Source organism: Falco rusticolus, chromosome Z (assembly GCF_015220075.1).
Source record: "Falco rusticolus isolate bFalRus1 chromosome Z, bFalRus1.pri, whole genome shotgun sequence".
In the NCBI taxonomy this organism is placed as follows: Eukaryota; Metazoa; Chordata; class Aves; order Falconiformes; family Falconidae; genus Falco; species Falco rusticolus.
In genome coordinates, this window is record NC_051210.1 from 55,453,761 (window position 1) to 55,470,851 (window position 17,091).

Consider the following 17,091-nt stretch of genomic DNA (forward strand, 5'->3'; position numbering starts at 1 on the left):
ATGTTGAGCATAATTCTAAATTTTAAATATTTTAATGCTTTAATGATTTCTCACCTGGTAATGTTTTAGTGTGCCATTAATAAGAAGAGAAGACTGCTTTTCCACCCTTTCTGTGATCGCATGAGCAACAGTGTAGTAGGACTGAGACCCTCTAGCACTATATTGCATGCTATATTCATCATCCACATCTTGTTTGGCTGTCCTAGAAAGCAGAAAAAGAACTAAAGTGAATTCCCACAAACAGCTTTTTTGACCACAGCTCACATATGTATGTCTAAAGAAAGTGCAAATCCCCAACCATGGCAAGTACACCAAAGGGTGCAAGCTCTTTATAAGTAGGACACAATTAATACCAAATGACCATATTCCTTTTCCTGCAGGTGTTCATGCCAGAGAAGCTACCACAACTCCCTTTAATCTACAGCAATTTACTCTTGAGAAATGCCACTGTAAGAAATCACAATTCCTAACAGAAAACAGCATATAAAGAACACTCACTCAATGATTTGCTTTGCATCTTTCTCAGAAACTTCCTCACTGTTAGGATCCAGGAGTATCTTCTCATCTGCTTCTAACCTGCTTGATTCTTCTTCATCATCCTACAGAATACAGAAAAAGAACAGAGGTCCTGGGAAGTGCAGCATTGTCCTAAGTCATACTTTCAACTGGCATTCACATATTGGTAGCTTTCATTGGTTAATGCTTTATGACAGAAACCTGAAGCACAAAGTTCAATTTACACCTATTCTGCAACAGAATTGCACTGCAGCATAACAGGAAGGTAAATTTTGACACGCATTAACCAAAAGGAAGTCATGATACTTTGAAATAAGAAGCAATTTCCCTTTTCACATCTTACTTTTAAAAGCCTTATTGGGTTTACTGCATTCATGAAGAGGATTCCAATACCATATATATGTTTATATCATATTCCCGTTGTGTGATAATTTAATAAAGCTTAAAAAACTGCCAAGAACTGCTGGTTTAGGGTTCTAGGTTCTTAATTTTTGAAAAACACACCACTTTTTCACTTTTTTAAAAATAACTTTTAAGTCTCTGGCTACAGTTGCAACTGATAACCAACAATTTAAAATCTCACTTATGAAGCTAAAAAAAATACTGCTGTGATTTCTGCAAGTGTATTTTCCTAAGAATGAACTCGCCAGCCCTAGAAAACACTGCTGCTGAAGAGTCTGCTAAAAATGTGGGCACACCTCTTTTAACATTCCTTCTAGAATCTGACAGGTATCAGACCCTCCCTTCCTATCTTAATACTACAAGTCTTGCAGAATTACATTACCACTAATTAGTCCTACAAAGGCATGTACCTTAACATCATACAGTCCAGTCAGTTTCAGTGGTCAACTGGTCTAGTATTGTAAAGCCTGCTGGACTTATATCTGAATTCTATACCTCAGTCTGCTACCAGCCTGTTGACTGAACACGGTCCTTCTCCATTTCTCAGTTTTCCTCTCCTTTAGAAAGTACTTGTCTGAAAAATGCTATGCAAGTGGCAGTATTGATTATTTATATTATCTAACATTATGATCCTGCAGGGCTGGAATCTTTGTGTGTGTTAATTTTAAGATTATTTTTAGATTTTTTGTAATAATAGTATTTAAATCACCATTAAAATACTGAATCAAATAGCTTGTCCTGAACTGTCTGAACCTAAATCCCTGACATAATCCCAAACATTTCAATAAACATAATAAATAACTGTGTTATTCAAGATTGCCAATAAAAGCTCCAATACATAGACATTAGAGATGTTAACTTCATTCAGCACAATGCCACAAAACACTCTTTTCTGGAATCTGCTTATATTCTCTGGTTAATGATCATTAACAGTCAGAGTAAAATATTTATTTTTCCTAACTCTGATTACCCGTTAGGCATATATGGCATATAAAAAGGGCAACTGCTCTGAACTGGAAAGAATTTGATTAAGTTTATTTTCCTATTTGTATTATTCTTAAAACACCTACACATCTGCTACCAGTTTCCCTTCCTTCCTTACGAAAAAGAGGAGAAAATCACATAGAATAAGTAATTATTTTTTTTTACTGTGCGACTGGTCGCATTATTTTTTTTAAAGATACATACCTCTTCCTCATATTCAGAGCCACTCTCATCTTCACTATCTGACCTGGGAGCAACCTCATAGCTGTAAAAAGATGACAGAAAGATTATGAATTACAGATAACAAGAGGAGGGATTAGATTCACTAGATCTCGTATTCAGTTTACACATAATACATGAAGGGGGGAGTGGGAAGGAAGGGAGGGGAGATAAAAAAGGAAAAAGAATAACTAAGAGAAGCCTATGAAAAATATTAATGTAAATAGAAAAAGCAGCCTACTTGTATCCTAACTACTTACCCGGGGTTCATTTCCAGCCAGGCATCCAGCTGACTTGCTTTTGGTGCTTCTGGTCCAAGAAGAACTTTGCCTGTTTCAGTGTGAGTCACTTTGACTGGAAGGTCACTCATCTGACTGCTTTCATCTATGGGCTAAATATTAAAATGAAATTTTATAACATAAGGCAACTGAATTTCACGCTGGTCATATACAATTAAAAGAACTAATAGCACCTTCAAAATTCCAGATCTGAACAAGCAGTGTAGTTTTGTTATTAGAAGCCACACCTTCTCACATAGCTATCAAGCAAATGCTGAGTCACAGTATTTCTGTATGTAGCATAGTCTATGTGACATCTACAAATACATAACAGTACTACAAATAAATTAACAAGACCAGCATGGAAAAGAATACACTGTTGGCTTCTGTGAAATAAGACACAAGGTATGTATGTTTATAGGCATTTAATTCTGTTATTTATACCAATACACATCTGTAACAAGAAAGCATACGCTAACCTTATGACTTTTTCTCTTACATGGAGAAACAAGGACGTTACAATTTAGCTAACTTTTTAAGTAAAGAATGCTTATTTTAAAGATTCACTGTCCTCACTTCTTCAATTAAGCTGATAAAGCATCTGCAATAACAGAAACTTTTACTTATTCTGGTGCTCTAACAAAACCAGAGTAGCATAATTAATTCTGTTATTTCTTTGCCCTGTTCAATCACAGATTTCTCTGAAAACATTTTGCCTTCTACTACCGCTTCTACTGAAATCTTTTCCTAGTACATATATGTGAATAAGAAAAAATAATTCTGAACAGTTAAAAATACAGTGACTGATAGAGTATAAAATGTACTCCATTTCCATAGATAATGAAGTTACAGGAACATTAGCTGCATTTTCCTTGTGCAACGGTAACTATATTAAAGGATTTTGCTATAATTTTGAACTAATCAGCAGAAGTATCACTTGCAAGTATAAAAAAGACCAAAAGTAAAACAATAATACAATTCAAAGTTTTATATAAAAATAAGATGGAACAGAAAATGACATTGACAAAATAGCTCTTCATGAGGCAGCACATTCTCTGTACTGAATGAAAAAATTATTCAAAGAATGACACAGAAAAATTACTTATTTCCATTTGCTTCTGAGGAAGAAAGAACTTTCAGATCTCTTAAGCCATCACAATAGTATAGTCTGTCCTGTCTCTGAAAGGTAATTATGTGCAATGTCAACAATATATTTCACAAAAATGAAAAGCTAGAATATATAGTGTTTATAACTTCATTTTAGTGAGTAAATTATGTATACACCAGACTGCTTAAGCATTTAATAAAGGTAAGAGGGATTCTTCAGCATACTCAGTGATAGAAAAATTTTTTTAGTCTTCAACTTTCTGAATAGAAACAGGCTAGTATAAATGTTAATCTAGATAAATTTTATTTCTGGTCATAAACAGCTCTTCTTAGAACATTTGTGGTCATGATTTTTTTTTTTTTTAAGCTATAGCAATGGCATACAGAACAATCACTAGAAAGTTTTAAAAAACCAACCAAAAAAACTACCCTGTAAAATTCATACTCTCCATCAGGACCAAGACCAGATGCCACTCCTTCTGCATTTTCTTCGGCCTTCTACATCAAATAAAGAAGTGAAAATATCACAGTCAGATTACAAGCATAGAGAGAACACTTTAAATAATATAAGCATTTTGGACCATGAATACGTTTCATTCCATTTCTGAATAGCCTGGGATGCATGTAATTTAAGGCATGGGTGAATATAGGTAGAGCTAGGTCAGAACTACTACCTGGTAGGTCTGACCTAAAGCTCAGTTGCTTACAGACTGTGCTAATACAAATAAAATAGTAATTATTTTTTCATGTGATTTACATTCATTCCCCTCTAAAGTGCTTTAATCTCCATTTCAGAGGTGTTACCATATATCACAAACTGTATATTGGTGTAGGCACTTTCGAGTATGGACACAATTTTGGGGTGTCTGACAACTAACGAGAATGGGTATTTTGGGCGTTCCTTGCACTATATCTCAATAAAGTCTAGACCACAATTACTCAAATTACAAACGAAAAGAATGCTGGAGTTCTTAACTGGAGTAAGCTAGATACTTTTTTTTTTCTCGCCAGGCACCCCCGCAAGAAATAAGCAGTAACTTCATCAAAGTCTGTCCTCATTTACCCTACTTAAAAATGTCAGGATAGTATTTGAAAATGGAAGACATAGTTTGCTTTTGAATTGGAATTTTCCTAAACAATTCTGACAATGAGCAAGAAAGTATAGAATACAACTTCTGCTCCTGTCACAGTGCTGGGTTTGTAGTACTACGGCACAGTTTTATTTTGGTTACCAATGTAAACAGATCAGACTAACAACAAGACCAGATCTCTTAAATTGTGTTTTATAGATAAACAACACCAAGTATCATTAATGTGTGTGATAAATTCAGATAATCCAGTTTTTTCTTTTTTTAAGAAGTATACTTCAGGAACAGCTGACTTCCGAATATGGAGATGATCCTCAATATCCACTTCAGATCAAGCCTTGAGCCTTTGTCTTTGCCATTAAAGTCCATTTCCCAAGGCATGAACTTCAAATGAATATGCAGCAGCAGATACGGGTCAATTCTACATTTTAAAAAAGTTTATTTTTATTCGTTTTGCATAGCCTTTTTACTTCTGGACACATGCCTAATTACCTTTGTTCTACCCTTTCACTAGTATTACCAAAAATGGAAATCTGGCTAAGCTTGATTCTAGTCTAAAACTTTTAAAATATTTATGAAGTATTAAGTTTTTTAATATACAAAAAATAACCTGCAGTTGAGGCTTATAAATACTTCACTGAGCTACACAAATGTCATTGGTCCTGCCCAATGCAATAAGCTTGCAGACTACTTTCTTCAGCATTCCTGGGCAGCAGATGTGTCTGCTGACAAAGAAAGGAACTTTACCAAAACTGAAGAGTTTAAACAGAGGGGCAGAATAAATTACGGTACCACATATCTGGTCTTGGCTGAACAAGTTACATCAAGTGAGGGTATTTTTTATCTTGGATAAACAAAAGGAGAGGGGTCCATTCTTTTGCACATGACACTGCCCTCTAACATACAATAATTGTTCCAATCAATGGAAAGGACTTTACAACTCAAAACAAAAAACAGATGTCCTCATCCTATCATTACACTCTCTGATAGAGCCCCTCCCCATCTTTCCCGTAGCTCCCCTTTAAGTACTGGAAGGCTGCTATAAAGTCTTCCTAGAGCCTTCCCTTCTCCAGGCTAAACAACCCCAACTCTCTTAGCCTGTCCTCCTTGGAGATGTGCTCCAGTCCCCTGATCATCTACGTGGTGTTTCAAACACACCACCACAAATGAACAGTAAGCATCAGTGTTAGTCACTGTGCAAAGATCAGATCTTGCTGTGAGAGCAGAAACTTTTACGACTTATAGTTAACAAACATTTTGGAAAGCACAAACCTATGCTACAAAGGAGATAAATGTAAATAATGACAGATATCTCGCACTTATATTTTGGGCTATGCAAACACGTCTTTAATCTTGACAATTTAATCCTTGACAAGGAAATACCAATTTTATGGAAGTAGAAAGCTACATTTTCTTCATTCTCTGTATAGTGACAGGAAAAACTCCTATGTATAAAGGTGAAAGGCTGCATAGCAACATGCAAGTTAAACTATCCTATCAGATGAAAATTTCATCTGGAGTATTTTTTTATTTATCCATGACTGCAGTGAGAATGTGGAACACTAGCTGAACAGGAGGTAGGAGACAGAAGACACAAATACAGGAATGTGAAAAAAGCAAAAAGGGAAAATCTACCATTAAAATTCTCCAAGCTGTATCGCAGAGAAAAAGTGGACTAAGCTGAAATTTTGTTCTTGTAAGAATGTAGGGTTCACTTGGATATTATATAATGTGAGCCTGGCAAAGACAAGAAGTACTTCTTCATCACCTACTGCCTCATTGTTATTTCTACGAGAAAAACCTAAGAACTCTTTTATCTATCTCTTTTAAGTACAAGACATTTAATTATGTGTGTTAGTAGATTAAACTGTGTTTACATGGACTGCAAATCATAAAAGTGTATTAGAAGTGTATGACTTGGAAAAAGACACAGTGCCCACCAATTTCAATGAGTGCTGCAGCCACGGACAACTAATTCAGAGAATTATAAATTAAAACAAAGAATAATATTTATGTACATTCCTATATCCTTGACAGCTGAACAAAAGCTTGGTGGAAATAACTTAATTACAAACAAAAATCTACAGATGATCAAGACAGAGCTGAGATTTTTTTTCTGCTTATCTTCCTTTACATTTTAGACTAGGATATTTATAAGCGCTGAATATTTGTGGGGCATATTTCCCTTTACTTCAGTGACAGAAAATTATGTCTCTATTGACATGGCCAGAAAAGACTCTGTGTTCCTCATACATACTTCAGCTAAACTGACATAGAAATTGCTGAAGGAATTAGTATTTTTCATTAGAGCAGTGCATTTACTTCAGACACTATCTCATTAAGGATTATCTCTACTGAAAATTCCATACATTAAATCAGGTCTGTTCTCACTGGTAATGTAGGTCAACAACCCCATTTAAGTTATGTCTTAACTTTGTAGGCAAGGATTGTTCCTATGTTAAGAACATGCTCTCAACAAAAAGTACGGAGGTTTTAGAGAGGGACAGGAGAAAACATGGAGCATATTTTAATTTCCAAAATTAGAATTTTTCATTTGCTGGAATTTATTAGCATATTTAGAGTGCTGCTTGTAAACCATGTAAATATGAAGTTTATATTTGCATTAACAATTAATAGCAAATCAGGCATGGAAAAGCATTATAAAAATCCTCTTATTCAACTTGCAAGAGAAGAAAGGTACTCAGAGGTCACAAAAATGACATATCATTAGTTAATGATTATTTCACACACACAATTGCTGTTTTGAAAATAGCACTGTTCGGTTTCCACAATGAGAGTCTCTCACAAGGTAAGATATTTCATATGAAGAAAGGCAATTTTGAAAAGCTTCAATTAAATGTTAAGAACGCGCTATGAATAATACTATTGGCAGAATACCCATTTGCTATAATAAACCTACGCAAGTTCTTTCCCTCTAGTCATTTCCAATGGTCCTACAAAATGGACTGAGCCAAGTGTAGAACGTGGAGGTTTAAAAAAGTTACTCTGTATGAAACAGTTATACAGACCAGACTTTTCCCATCTTCTGCATACAATGTTTTGGATCCACTGGATCCTTTTTGGGTACTTCAATCCTAATTTACATGTCACAGCCAATTTTGCCTGTAGCACAGAAAGTTTATCAGTGAATCAATGTTAACAGCCCACGATTTTCTAATCCTGCCCCCTTTTCACCTTCTTTGGAATTAATGATAGCAAATTTCTTACATATTTCAGTGGAGATAGATGAGTTCCTTCAGTGTGAAGAATCTGGCCATGTAAATGACTTTAGATACTTTGGTATGTGTATGTCAATTGGGTATCTCTACATTTATTAATATTAAAATTGGACTTGAAGGAGACATGGCCTAAAAATATCAGCTGTAATTACTTGCCTTCTTTCTTCTCCTTCTCTTCTTCTTCTCTTTGGCTGCTTGTGCCTGTTTATGCTCCCATACCAGGTTAGTCAAGTTAGCCACATACTCATCTGTCTGCTGCAATAGGTAGGCCAGGCGTCTATCTTTCTTTTGGTCAATCAGCTTGCGGTAGCCTTCTTCATCTTCAGCCTAGCAATACAAAATAGACACCAACCATGACAGAAATGCTTCCAAAGAAACACCAACCTACTCCCATTATCAACAATCATGTGTTATCTTAGGTCATTATGATCTGCATCGGGGGACAACTAGATGGGTAAAGATCATATGATCAGGCTCACAGGGTCATACACTTATGTTAACAGCTCACAGAATCTCAGAATTACAGAACAGTTTGGGTTGGAAGGGATCTTAAAGATCATCTTGTTCCAACCCCCCTTACATTGGCAAGGACATCTTCCACTAGATCAGGCTGCTCAAAGCTTCATCCAACCTGGCCTTGAACACCTCCAGGGACTGGGCATCTACAACTTCTCTGGGCAACCTGTTCCAGTGCCTCACCACCCCCACAGTAAAGAATGTCTTCCTTATATCTCATCTAAATCTATCCTCTTTCTATGTAAAACAGACGTCCTCATCCTATCACTACGCTCCCTGATAGAGCCCCTCCCCATCTCTCCCGTAGCCCCCCTTTAAGTACTGGAAGGCTGCTATAAAGTCTTCCTAGAGCCTTCCCTTCTCCAGGCTAAACAACCCCAACTCTCTTAGCCTGTCCTCCTTGGAGACGTGCTCCAGTCCCCTGATCATCTACGAGGACTGCCTCTGGACCTGCGCAAGCAGGCCTATGTGCTTCTTATGCTGGGGCTCCAGAGCTGAACACACAAGGCTCTCACAAGAGCCAAGCAGAAGGGGAGAATCACTTCCCTCAGCCTACTGGTCATGCTTCTTTTGATGCAGCCCAGGATAAAATTGGCTTTCTGGGTTGCGAGCTCACACTGCTGGCTCATATTCGGCTTTTCATCCACCAATACCCTCAAGTCCTTCTCCCCAGGGTGGCTGAGAGTTACACTATCTGGAGACAGTAAGAAGAGGGATTATCACAGGGGTCAATCCTGGGGCATATTAACATCTTGATCAGTGACCCAGAGGAAGGGATGGAGGACACCCTAGTCAAGTTTGCAGATGACATGAAACTAGGGGAAGCTAGTCAATATGCGCAAGGGCTGGGCTACACTTCAGAAGGACCTGAACAGGCAGAGAAGTTGTACCATTTCAGACCTTAGAGGTTTTCAAGACTTGACTGAAAAAAGCCTTGAGCAACCTGCTTTGAACTCGATCTGACACTGCTTTGGGAAGGTCGTTGGACTAGAGCACTCCCTGTCAGCCTGAGTGACGCTGGGATTCAGGGACTCTATGATTCTAAATATCTCCTACTCTCACAGCCTAATGATCAGAAAATCTAGAGCAGCTACGACAGGTAAGGGAGGAGGAAGTCACATCAAACAGATGTCTCCTACAGAGATGATTTTTCAAGAACATGTAGTGCAGGTAGCCCATACCCAGAGGAAGAACATCGGAGCTGGATGTGAACTTGCACTTAGTCATTTTTCCAATATCAATACAAATCTTTTTCTTTTAGGTGTTAGAAGAGAATTTTCTTTTGGGCAGATAATCATCTATTATCTTTCCACTCTGATGTTATTTCATCTTTGACACAGGTCACTATCAGAGACAGGATTCACCAGATAAGCCATATCTCTGAGTCATTCTGGCAACTCTGCATCCTTATGGCACTGTGTTAAATGTTAAAGGTAAGACATACAAGGAAATACTACTTTCATGTGCTGTGAAGATAATAATGCAGCATTTGAGCATGTCAGAACAGAAGAAAAGCAGCAGAGACAGCTTTGTCAATTTTGGCTAAAAAAATAAAGTACATGATGCCTTATAAAAACCAAACATGAGTCAGAAACATTTTAAAGATGATTACTTTAGAAGACAGCACGCTAGGAGATTAAAAAACCCTTGTGCCTCTGTGGAGAGACATAAGAACTGCAGAAAGTTGACAAGAACAGCTGTAATGTTCAAACTGAGCTGGTAAAACTGCTTGTAAAATTCAGTTGTAATGCTCAACCATCAGAACTACAACACCCAAAACCTAAGTTGTTGTTAGTATTATTATTATTACTACTACTACTGAATATAGTCATTGCAATCTACTGCTACTACTACTAGTAGCAGTAGTAGTGGATACGCAGTCATCGTAATCTAGCCAAGGCACTGCCTTTATACATTCAAGCTTCTCTTGACAGTATCTTTTAAAATCATACCCAATGCCCATCCCTGCATATGGTATATATTACTATTAATGAGCTGTGACACAATCACCATTTCTAATCGCAGTCAATGAAGGACACTCTGTGGAATGAATTCAACATTCTGAAAAGATATTCAAAGAGTTTTAGCCACAGCACATTTTCCTAGACCACACCAAACGTCTGAGAGTAAAAGATTTTTGTAAAAACCGCTAATACATATGTGCAAGTTCAGAATTTATCACAACTGGACTAAAAATGGGCCAAATAACCCCACTAACATAACACACAGTTTGCTTTTGCAGAAGGATTTAATAGAGCAGCAGAGGAAAAGACTTCTGAGTACAAAGCCCCAAACTGAAAATGCCTATGAAGTGCTGTATCTATGATAGCACCTAACTACAGCCTAGATGAAGGAGTCTTAGGACAAAGCACTGCTATTCTGGAAGCACTGGTATCCTGTGCCATTTCTGGACATTCAAATCTACTTTGTACGTTTCAGCAGTGGAGATCTTTATTATTTGTTACACTACATGCTGGGCTGACATAACCTCAACATTACAACAAACAAAAATATTTCTAAAATATCAAGTTTAGCTTTTTTTAAACCAGCTCTTTCTTTCTCTAATACTTAACATTTTTAAAAGCTTAGTTAGACTGCTGGCAATTATTAATTATAAAAAGTCTATAATGCTGATTACTATGTAATTTTAAGAAATGCTCTAGGGCCTAAACATTTGTTATTCTCTTATGCAAGCCCTTCATTTACATTTTACATGCAATGCACTTAAAGTTTTAATCATATTTAATTATGTGTACATTTTGTTTTGTGATTTTTAAAACCCAATTGTTCAGTCCTTATTCAGGGTGGGAACAGATTCTGGAAAGGAACTAGAGTTTTGTCTTACGTCTGCACCCACATTAGATACTTACTGTTTTTTGCCAGCATGTTTCAAAGTAAGCATGGCAATTCTAATTCAATTCTGTGTTTGTAAAGTGTTAATAAAATGTTAAAAAAGAGCTAACCAATATCTTGAAGAAATTTTTCCAACCCCATTTGCTAACATACTTGTACATATGCATTAAACCGCCTACACTTTAAATTCCAGAACTATTTCAATTCCTGAAATGTAGGCAGCCCACTGATTGGTTCCACACCATTCTGAAAAGACATGGTTATACAAAAAAACATTCTACTCCATCCTAAGAGTGATACAACTAGTACTGTGCAGGTGCACAGAAGCGAAAACTATGAAATTGCAGGAAGGAATATGGTCCCGCAGTGTTAATGGGTAGAACTGGCTGCTATGAATTTTCAAGATATATTCATTACTGCTATTGGTTATGTACTTTCACATGTGAGATCAGCTTTATGTAAAAAAAGTATGTGGTGTAATGCTGTGAACATGTTAATCATATGGAATCTTCAACACTAAAAACCTAGAAATAAAACACAGTGCAGTATTTATATAATGGACCAATACCCCTGCAATTACATAACAGTGTTAGTATATGTAGTTAATGAGATTAAGTGATGTTATACAGAAGTGGCCGTGCTAAGTTTTCATGCTGGTAGAAAACAACAATTACTCCCATCAAAAACCTTTAAAAAAGAAGTAGCTATAAGTGAAAATCAAGTGTCACATTCACTACCATCAACAGAAATACAGGTAATCAAGCTGTAGCAGTTTCAGATTTATACTTGTTGCATTATAGAGGCTTTATTCTTCAAAGAAAAAATATGTGTGTGACTGAGATGGCATATGAAATATTGAAAGGAAGCAGCATGTAATTTTACCTAAAATAACCATATTCCTTCCTCTACTCCTTACCATTAGTCTCCTCATTCTTTCTTTCTCAATTCTCTCAGTTTCTTTTTTCTGCTCACGCTCAGTGTTGGCATGCCAAGTTGCCACAGCTTTAGAAAGTTTCTGAATTTTCCCAGCAACTGACCGGTGGTACTCTTTAAAATCTTTAGCATGCTGCAGTATGCTATTCAGGTATTCCTAGGAAGAGAAACAAGTTAGTGCAGATGCTTGGGCAAAGCACAAGACTTAAAATCACAAACACGTAAGTTTTAATCTTACAATTTTCCAATTACTGATCACATGATTTAGGGTTTTTTTAATCTTAGAAACTTCAAAGGTAAATAAAATATTTAATAGAGAAGACACACAGCAAAGGAAGGTGCATTTCTGTCATGGGGCACAAAGCTAATAAGTTAAAATACCTGATGCTTCTGCCTACGCTTCCTCTCCTGTTCTATCTTCTGCTGTTTCTCCAGCTTTTCCGTCATACGGGCCTCCCTCAAAGTCTGGCGCTTGCTTCGTTTGTAGGCTTTGGAGTTCAGTGCTGTCTCCAGCGTTGTGTCACGACGCATACAAGCTACTACCTCTTGTCTTAGCTACCATTGGGAAAAAAGAAATACTTAAAAAAAACATACGTAATTTTTAATACACAGAGGAACAACTTTAAACACTAGTATGGCAGAGTAAAGCAGTAACAGTCCAGAAGATGTACCAGCCTGTTCTTCCCTTTCCATTATGGTTCTGAAAAGATCCAGCATCTATACAGTTGCACCAGCTATATCTGTCTCCTTAAACAAATCTTAAGTCTCCATATGATGGCCAAGTGTTAATCACTCGTAATCATTTATTCCTGAATGATGCTGCCAGTGACTGTCCTGCTGCAACAAAAGGGGCTACCCAAGATGTTACACCATCAAAGTAATACATGACATATTTTCTTGAGCTGGACCCGAATGTAGCTGACAACTCATTTCATGGTCAGCTGCACAGGAGTCAGCAGGAAGAGACAAATGTTAAGGGCTCAGAACAGTATTGCCACAGTCCCCAGCAGTACAGCAGGGAGAGCCTACTGGTTTTCATCTGACCTCTGACAAAACTTCATTACAAAGGAATGCCAAGGGTAGAGGGAAGGAAGACTTGGACATCATGGTACAACTACTGCCAAGGCTTCTGTCAGGAAGTATTTCTGTTTGACCTGCCAAATCACATCTTTGTTCTTCCAAACTAGCTTGAAGTCTCTTGCCACTTCCAATGGCAAGAGGCCCATTACTCTGGCAATGTGATTCCTTTTCTAAAATTCATTTGGTGATACATGCGTTCAACATCCAACTTGTATCTTAGGTCTGATCTTGTTACACTTAATTTTCAAAGTCTCTGTGCCACAGTGGAAATCCTGGAAACAGATCACAGTGAAACAGCATACACAACATACAACTCTTCCTCAAACAAAGGGACACATGACAACTATATGAACTATATCCAGAAAGATATAGCTGGGATTTGTGTTGAAAATCATCTTGCCATCTGTCCAGCTCTTGTTTTGTCTTTGTACCAATGCCATGTTCATGAGGGAAGACACAGTTCTATGTTACATTTTAGACTGGTAGACAAAGCAGAAAGTTAACATAACTCTGTTGAACATTCTGTATCTAAAACAAAATAAAACTTGAGCATTTTGTGACTTGCTTATCAGTCAAGTTTGCTCTCATGCAAAGTCTCCTGCTTAGGCTCAGTGTCACTGCAAAATCTCTTGCCAATTTACTCTTTGCTACATGAACACATTTGGCTGTGACCTCTATGAGAATTTTCCTGAAGCAAAAGGCATTACCTGGCGCTGGAAATTCAGCAACCTAAGTGCCTTCAACTCCACAGTAGCTTTGGTTCGCAGATCAGGGGGCAGAGAACCAGGCAAGTTCTCCAGTTCCTGGATTCTGTGAGCAATTCGAGCCTGAAGCCTAAGTAAACAGAAAAGAGGATAAGACACCAGAGGAAATCTGTAAGTGGTTATCAAAATTATACAGTAAAAATAGGCAATTTATTTCAGGCATTTATTTCACTTTTACTACTTGTTTCTGAACTAACAGGCTTTTGCAGAGATGACAATAGGTAACCTTTTCCACTTTGAAAATAAATTGTCAAAAACTGAATATACCCCTTGGCCCTTCCTTTAATTTTGACTAAAACTATACATATAAAAAGAAACTTGGGGAATTTTATTTTATTCATACTATACAGGATTCTGCTTTCAAGCTTCTTGCATGGGTACTATTTTATGCACAGTGTAGTCAGTGATGACACAGACAGAACTTTCTTTAATATCTGGAATTATGCTTCCTTATTTTATTGACAAATGAAAAGTTCATTAGTAAAGTATTCAAACATACATAGCTGTTACATTATAAATCAGATTCTATTTCATTCTTCCTTTACAAGTCAATTTTGCATTCATTTGCAGATTCAAGAGAAAGAGAAAGAATAATGGACAAGCCAGACAGAACTTTTTCTTTGCTATTTTTTACATTGAAAACCAAGATCAAAGAGCTAACATTACAAATTTTTGTGGTTTATTTACAAGTATTTCTGGGAACTGCAAATTTTGCCAAGGTATTAAAACAACAGACCCCAAAATTTTAAGTTATCCAAAAGTTGCATCTAAGTTCAACTGAATCAGTGCCCTCCATTCCCAAAATGCAATCAAAACCAAACACACACATGCCCTCTCCCCCAAAACCAGAGTCCTCTCTCTCCCAAAATCAAAAACTTAAAGGCCCAGGAATAGGAAGGTATGTCATCTTCCTACATTGCACAGGCCTCAAAATTTCCCTTTTCTTTACTGTCACATAGCACAAAACATCAGATCGTGTCAGGAAAAGATGTCTGCTGCTGTTTTCCTGTGATGAGGACTTTGGAACTGCCCTAAAGAGAGAAAGAAAATGCTTTCTATATGGCTTCTTTGCATATAGTGATTACTCCCACCTTGCCCTTTTGCACCTTCATCACTCCACAGTATTAGCACAGTGACATAAACTCTCATACACTCAACATATCAGCTGCACAGCTGGAAAGTAGATCACACATCAAGTAAAATGGCTGTGCCTGATACAGAGTCAGAACAAATCAAAATATTAGTATCTCACAGTAACTGTAAGTATTATGATTTATGTATAACCTGAAAAGCAAATGGAATCACTTGTACAGTTGCAGACAATATCTCTTCTGTAACAGTACTCCTTCCTAAAACTTCTAAACTTCCTAAAACTATGCATTTTTTTTGTATTACTGAAAGACTTTTGAAGTTCCTGGAACAACAAAAAGGAGGTGATGGTGCATTACTGCAGAGGGACTAACTTTGGTGTCCTTAACACAGCAGAAAATTGAAGCATAATTAGGTTAGTTAAGCTCTTCATACAGACTGAAAATTAAATCAAGAAGGGTTATGTCCTAATATGAGAAAGCTCTATTACAGACATCCCAACTCAAGTGAATGCAATAACTACTTGAGGTGTTTCCCACCACAGCCACCCTCTAATCCTTAAAGAGTATGACTGCAGTTTGTTGGGCTATTGCTATCTTCATAGAAACATACTAATAACTATTAGGTAAACAGAATCCAAAGAAAAAAGTTTCCTACATGCTTTTTACAAGCACTTGAAGGACATAATCTCACCATTTGTTTTAAAGATATATTTAACTAATCTTTGCAGTTAGCAATTTATCTTCATCCATGCAGAAAGCAGCTAGTGCATCTACACAGAGACCTCTTCACAAAAGAAGTGATGCACACCTCTTCCTTATTACAGCAGAGGTTACGCTTGCACATTCAAACCTGGACGTCTTGAACACTTGAACATCCATGCAAAACTGCACAGATGCCATGCAGTAAGCCATGAAGATACATAAGAAAAGACTTTGCAGGTAACAGAAAGAAACCATCGACTATCTGTAGGACACTAGCAAGCCTATTTTTTTTTAATTAGCAATAAGATGGAAAAAAGCCCTTCCACATAATAGAACAACTTTAAATTACACACATTAGTAGCTTTAAGAGATCTATTCAGTGAAATCAAATGCAGCACTTTGTTTTTAAGAAACTGTTAAGAAGAGTTTTATAAAAGCACAGTATGAATTTTTCATTCTAGCTAGATTTCAAGGAACACAAGTTTAACAGCTCTCCACATGAATAATTTAAATTTCTTATATGGACAAGAATTTTGCATATCTAAGTTTCTTTTTATCCACCTTTAGTTATAAAGAAATTAACAACAATTATCATATAAACTCATCTCAAATCAACATATGTTACAAATAGCTTCTCAGCACAACCCCGTGAATTTGAGAGCAACATTAACTCCCCATTTTCTTTCTCTTTCTTAATATACACTGGAGCCTTTTTTATAATCAGATGAAGGCTTTTCAGGGAGAAAAAGCAGTCTGCCAATGTTTCATTAGATTCAAACCTTTTTCAGGTCCCACAATATGTTAATAGATGTATTACTGCTTCTCCATCGGTACTGGTCTATTTAACACATGGTTAATGAATGAGAACATTATACTGTACTTCTAAGCACCTATTTGATTAATTGTTTGATGAAACAAACTATCTAACTTCCTAGTAACAAAGAAAGGAAAAAAAAATGCTATGACTGGAAAAAAAAAAAAAGTGGAATGTTTTAACAGCAAAACTAAAGTATTTCACGTTTAAAATATTGTTCTGTAAGACATGCTCTAATACATAAATCAAGCTCCCCAAAAATCTGCCAATTAGTACTTCGGATGCATGTATACAAGAGAGGTGGCCAAACACTTTAGCAATTAACTTTTTATCATGTAGCTCATGAATCAGCACTCAATTACTGTCTCCCCAGCAGCACACTTTGCACCTTTAGTCCAGAAACACCACGTTTGGGTCATTGTTGCTGTTTAACCCTTGCCAGCAACTAAGCACCACATAGCCACTTGCTCTCTCTCCCCATGCCCCCCATAGTAGGATGGTGGAT

General features: G+C 36.8%; 1 protein-coding gene across 4 annotated transcripts in view; it reads right to left on the reverse strand.

The window, feature by feature from the left end:
• The window catches only part of SMARCA2 (SWI/SNF related, matrix associated, actin dependent regulator of chromatin, subfamily a, member 2), a 120,128-nt gene that overhangs the window by 63,144 nt on the left and 39,893 nt on the right, over positions 1 to 17,091 (reverse strand). For 3 of the 4 annotated variants that reach the window (XM_037372839.1, XM_037372838.1, XM_037372837.1), the window contains 9 exons: positions 13,923 to 14,049; positions 12,517 to 12,690; positions 12,119 to 12,292; positions 7,990 to 8,160; positions 3,953 to 4,004; positions 2,382 to 2,514; positions 2,107 to 2,167; positions 499 to 599; positions 55 to 202 (listed from right to left, as the gene is read on the reverse strand). In XM_037372839.1, the coding sequence (XP_037228736.1) occupies positions 55 to 202; positions 499 to 599; positions 2,107 to 2,167; positions 2,382 to 2,514; positions 3,953 to 4,004; positions 7,990 to 8,160; positions 12,119 to 12,292; positions 12,517 to 12,690; positions 13,923 to 14,049 (1,141 nt within the window). Of the gene's footprint in view, positions 1 to 54; positions 203 to 498; positions 600 to 2,106; positions 2,168 to 2,381; positions 2,515 to 3,950; positions 4,005 to 7,989; positions 8,161 to 12,118; positions 12,293 to 12,516; positions 12,691 to 13,922; positions 14,050 to 17,091 lie in introns of all 4 variants that reach the window. The other variant, XM_037372835.1, reaches the window with a different exon arrangement.